Source organism: Pangasianodon hypophthalmus, chromosome 26 (assembly GCF_027358585.1).
Source record: "Pangasianodon hypophthalmus isolate fPanHyp1 chromosome 26, fPanHyp1.pri, whole genome shotgun sequence".
NCBI lineage: Eukaryota > Metazoa > Chordata > Actinopteri > Siluriformes > Pangasiidae > Pangasianodon > Pangasianodon hypophthalmus.
Window position 1 is genome coordinate 6,704,607 of NC_069735.1, and position 5,566 is coordinate 6,710,172.

At 41.8% G+C, this 5,566-nt stretch overlaps 1 protein-coding gene across 3 annotated transcripts; it reads right to left on the bottom strand.

Annotated features, from left to right (window-relative positions):
• Positions 1-334: 334 nt before the first annotated feature.
• On the bottom strand, positions 335-4,653 carry LOC113537384 (serine protease 23). Of its 3 annotated transcripts, none has more exons than XM_026931835.3 (3): positions 4,378-4,653; positions 4,249-4,292; positions 335-2,324 (listed from the first exon to the last, which is right to left on the bottom strand). In XM_026931835.3, the coding sequence occupies exon 3, from the start codon at positions 2,312-2,314 to the stop codon at positions 1,199-1,201; it is 1,116 nt and encodes a 371-aa protein (XP_026787636.3). In that variant the 5' UTR covers positions 2,315-2,324; positions 4,249-4,292; positions 4,378-4,653; the 3' UTR covers positions 335-1,198. The 3 variants fall into 3 exon arrangements, with proteins under 3 accessions (XP_026787636.3, XP_053085924.1, XP_026787635.3); XM_053229949.1 differs by having other exon boundaries at positions 4,249-4,295; XM_026931834.3 differs by lacking the exon at positions 4,249-4,292 and having other exon boundaries at positions 4,378-4,651.
• Positions 4,654-5,566: the final 913 nt, after the last annotated feature.

Sequence of the window (5,566 nt, forward strand, 5' to 3'; positions counted from 1 at the left end):
TCACAGTGTGTGGGTGTCTTGTTTTTGGAAAAAAAGTTTAATGCACAAATAAGCAACTAAGTAAATTTTTGTACCAGACATTGCATCATAGTTACAAGATTAAATTTACGCGTAAGCACACTACAGGCTTTACCTTCAGTAAAAGATACTCTCTTTATGGCATATTATGGCATATACGTATTTGTTTTAAGTTGAGAAGCCAAAAAAATGCATAATAAATACTTTTTTGGAGCAAATGAGCCATTAAAAAGGCCCTGATTCCTGTCCTGTAGTTGCAGTTATGTCCTATAGAATATTTACATTTGGGTGCACAGTGACATGTTAGAATGATGTATTCCTTTCAAAAGCATTTAATAAACATTTGTATAGTACAGAGTGAATTATCATTCAAAGCTGTTAATGACTAAAGAAATCAGTAATTTAAAAATTCAAAGTGCTTTAGGTGCTGACATTGGTATATAACATTTAAAGTATATAACATCTGCATCTCCGAGTACTTATTTAATTCAAAAAAAAGTTCTGTGATTAGTGTAAGGAAGCACCATCCGCCAACGCTTTTTCAGACTTGGGTCTTGTGGCCATTAGATGTAATGTCTTTGACCACTAGGGGTCGCTAACAGAATAGAAACCACATGCCAATCCACGCAGACAGAGTTCATCCAGTAGTTAAAGCCTTCTGTATGTTTGACTTGGATAGCTATTTTAAAAAGCACCTTTGGTTAAACTGGAGTACATTCTTCACAATGAAAACGTTCACAAAGGCTTAAAGCCTACAGTGCTTTGTACTGGAGAAGTCCACAGTCATTGAAAACCATCTTTGGTGATGTTAGGTCCATCCTGCCACTTTCATGTTCTTTCTATCTATTCACAATTGTTTGCTCTTTTGCTCCAATGGTAAGCTTAACCACAGTTTTGTTGACTTATCAAAGATGAATCCTAAATTGGAGCTATACTATTGTAAAGGCCAGCTGAAACTAAAGACTGTGCAAAATTATTTGGTTAAGTAATTGTAGATAAGAGAAATTCTAGAAATTCTTGTAATTTCTGAATATTTACAGTGTGTGAATGGGTGTGTTAAGTTCATTCAGTGTTTACATGCCAGTGTTTCATGTATTCGTAGGTGTTTAAACTCCATTTGAATGAATCTAGAGGATGCACAGAACTTTACTTAAGGTAAGGATAATACTGAAGCTTAAGTTCAGCCTTCTCTGCAGTCCACATAATTCCCTTTGATCCAGTAGCAGATCTGGGCATATTTAAGAGGCGTGATGCGCACTGCTACGTTAAACTCCTGGGGGGCACCATTGAGGTCCACCCACTGGTGTCCCGAAAAGATGCCGATCACCTTTCGCTCCCAGCGGCGGCGCCTGCGGTCCCACATCCGGGCATAAACACCAGAGCCGCTAGCTCCAGGCTGAGCATCACAATGCTGATACAGAAGGTCGTAGGTTTCATCCCCGGCTTTGCAGAAGCGGTAGACCAGCTGGCCTGCTCGATCGTTGTCGAAGCCGGAGAACTGCACTCGTTTACCAGGCAGTTGCTGGGCAGCAGGACTCACTCCCAGCTTCATGTGTTTACGCTTGTGAGTCTTCTTGAGTTCCAGGAGGGCGTAATCATAGTCCATGCCAATTTCATTAGCGTTGCCTTTTATCCAGCCCTTGGGCACATGGGTACGCTTGACTCTGATCCACTGGAACTTCATCTTGTTGTCAGTGCTGTTGTTAGATGGTTGGTCCTTCTGCCGTGGCTTCAGAAAACCCACACGCAACCTCTGTGCACCTTTTACGTAGTTCTTTCCATCATGGATGCAGTGGGCTGCAGTGAGAACATGCTGGTTACCCACTAGCGTGCCTGAGCACCCTGTGGAGAGCTTCACAGCAGTCGAAAAGGGGTAGTTCAGCAGGAAGTCCTGGCCCACAATGCTGAAGCGACCATCATGGCCAAAGATCTGGCGCTTGGCTCTGGAACGTCCCTGCTCAGCGGCAGGGCTCTTCAGCATGTTTGGGTTGAAGCCATAGATTCCCACAACTGTTTCAGTCAGCTGGCCATTTGAGTGGAGAGTCTCATAGGACAGGAAGCTTCGCAGGTCCCAGTAGCTGGGTGTTGGGGCTTTCTTGTGACACTCGGGACCACAGGAAGAGGTCACTTCCAGATGAGCTGGGCCGATGAAATGAGGGGGCGGACGCTCCTCAGTCTGTTGAGGAAGGACTACAGGCACACGCTGCAAAGGCCACTGGGGCTTCTGATGGAAGCTTGACTGAACATGAAGTAACTGAAGTAGAAGGAACAGGACAGGATGGAGCACGGATGCCATACTGGTAGAACTGAGGAGACAAACAGGGATGAGAAAATGACCTTTTGTTCAGAGAAGCTTCCCTAATAACTAAATGCTGTCTCATTTTCCTGTTTACATTTATCTCACCATTTCAGATGAAACAAATCTAAAATCTAAAACACATTCTGTGGCTTCTCTGTCAGCATTCATGGGAACTGTTATTAATACTGAATATCAAACTGAAGCACACTGTCAGCTTACAGCATGCTATTTTTCTGGCCTTGTTCCCTTTCTGGTGGAATTTGTTCCACTGCTGTTTGGTATTTTTTTTATTTTTTTTTTATCTTTAATCAGGCAAACCAACATAAATGGAGAACACTGTTTGTGGTTGGATGTTGAGACTGCAAAAACATGGGACTGACTGTGCGCGGTGTTATTTTTAGCCACCGGCCTTGTGAGCGATCTGCTTGTAATATTGAGCTGTGATAGAATTTCATAACAAAGGTTTCTGCTGAATTGAGGCAGAAGCAAAGGGACTCTTTAAACAAATATATACGTTCAGTCATTCCCCTCTCCGTGCTGTCCCTTGTAGGTCCTGATCTTATTAGCATGGTGGTCTCTCAGTAGTTCAAATGAAAGTGCCTCAACAGTCCAGATGCCTCAAACAGGGATTTTAGAATTAGGTCCCGTATTGACTTTTCTGATGTATTGAAGCTAGAGTTGGAATCAGTGCTATCCTCCCAAAATGTGTGTCAGGCGTGGAGCTACATTTAAACTGTTCATTTAAAAGCCCTGTATAGTTCATTGATACAGGCACTGAATAACCATACTGTACCCTTTTCTTGTTATTGTACTAATTTAATAAAGAAGCCTACAGGTTATGGATAGCTATTTTTTTTTAATGAATTTTAGTGAGTCTGGACAATATGATGTCCACTAGCCTGAGGGCTTAATCTGTCTGTCTGTGTAGTATTATCCTTAAAAAGTCATTAAAAAGATGTGACAAAGAATCCCTACTAACTAACCTAACCTAACCTCTTCTACTAAGAATGAAAATAGACATAAATGTACACATAATATAAATGATATATCTTTTTTTCAGATCAAGGCTAGAAGATGTGGACAAAATGTTATAGTGTCATGAATCGTCTGAGGCTGTTATGCTGACAGCACATATGAAAACACTTAGCGACTGCATACATCTGCATCTGCATACAGTAAAGTGCAAAAACAACTTGCAACACCGTGACTCCCCACCCCAACCCAGATCTGATCTGAAAAAGGCAGTGTAAGACATCTGGCAAATATATACCAAGCAGAATGGGCAAAGGTTGAGCAGGCAGCAGCTAAGTTGGGCATACAAGTTCTAAAAGAGTATTTATATCACATTCAGAAATGAAGATTCCAACTCCCTTTCATCATTTAGATTTTTTTTTTTATTAATATCTTAACACTATTTGAAACCTAACAATCTTTGTATTGCAAAGACTAATATCAATAAGTGATAAACATGTTAATATTAGTCTTTGTAATACAAAGATGAAGCTGAGTTTGCATATTATTAAGTCTGTTAGGTTTCAAATAGTGTTAAGATATTAATAATGAATAATTAAAAAAAAAAATCTAAATGATGAAAGGGAGTTGGAATCTTCACGAGATGATATTTTGTAGCTTGATCATAAAGACACCCTCACACCCTTTTCCTCGCTGTTCTAACCTCAAATAACTCATGCAATTCACAGAGAGCTATTGAATATACATACACACACTTTATACTATGCATTTAGATTTAAATCAGCTGTAGGACTGTATGCATTATATATTATATTATAATGCAAATTACCTTTCATTTTGTACCAAGAGACAAATCAGACATCCTGCACATGAAACTTTTTATTATACTAGACTATAATTAGGTTCTGCCACCCCTTAGTGGTCACTTTGCCCACCTTTGCCACCCAAATTCTACAAACCTGGACAGAAGAAAAGTCTCTTGACAAAAGACCAACACCCAGTGCTGCTAATATAAAAAACACACACGTATCAGTTACAGATCAATAAAAGAAACTTTAGGATGAAAGTGGTCTGATGACAGTTTTCACCTGTAGCTCAGAGAGAGAGAGAGAGAGAGAGATCAGATCAGGTCAGGTGTTCTGAGCAAAATCCACAGAAAGTCCGTTTAAAGAGATGAGGAATGGGGTGGAAAGGTGATGTCGCGTCGCTCATTCCCGTCTTCCTCAGATATCATCTCGTCAAAAGTGTCCATGAAGCTTTCCTGAAGGAGACGTGCTGTGAGAGGAGCTGAGTCCATGTGCGGTGCTGAGCGGGTGGAGGCGAGCGCGAGACTCGGTCAGGCTGCAGTGCAGCACCACGTGACCGCGCGCACACACGCGCACACACACAAACACACACACACGCGCGCGCGCGCGCACATACACGCGCACACATATACACACACACACACACACGCGCGCGCGCACATACACACGCACATATACACACACACACACACGTGCGCGCGCGCGCGCTCAAATAACCAGCCCAGTCCCAAAACTCATTAACCTGGTAGACCTTTAACAGTGTATTCATACTCTACACTCTATAACTACATACTCACAGAAAACAAATACTAAACTAAAAGTACCTGTATCTGTCCTGGTCACTGGGGTGGTGCTCTTAAAGATATATCTTTTGTACTTTTAGTGTGTATTTTTTTTTTATAAGGTAATGTGACTGTACTGTACCTTTAAAAAACTATTCAAGGTATAAAACTGGACCTTAAGTACCAGTCCTGCTTTACACACACACACAACCTGCATCTTTCTATGTGCCGCTTATCCTACACAGGGTCGTGGGGAGCCTGGAGCCTGGAGCCTATCCCAGGGGACTCGGGGCACACCCTGGACAGGGTGCCAACCCATCACAGGGCACAAGAACACACACACACACAAACACACACACACTGCGGACAATTTGGAAATGCCAATCAGCCTACAACGCATGTCTTTGGACTGGGGGAGGAAACCCCCTCAGCAGCACTAACCACTAAGCAACCATGCTCTTTGTAATGGAAAAATAAAAGGTATAAAAGTTTCCTGGTCAGCACAGTGACATGGAAAGGTATCATTTTTTCTGTGAGAGTACAGTACTAAACAGTACGTCTATTCAGACCTTGTCCTTAGTTCACATGGTAGTATGTGGATTCTGTTTTTGTTTACATTTATTCATTTGGCAGATGCTTTTATTCAAGGTGACTTACAGTTGAGCTAAGCAGATGAGGTTTAAGGGCCT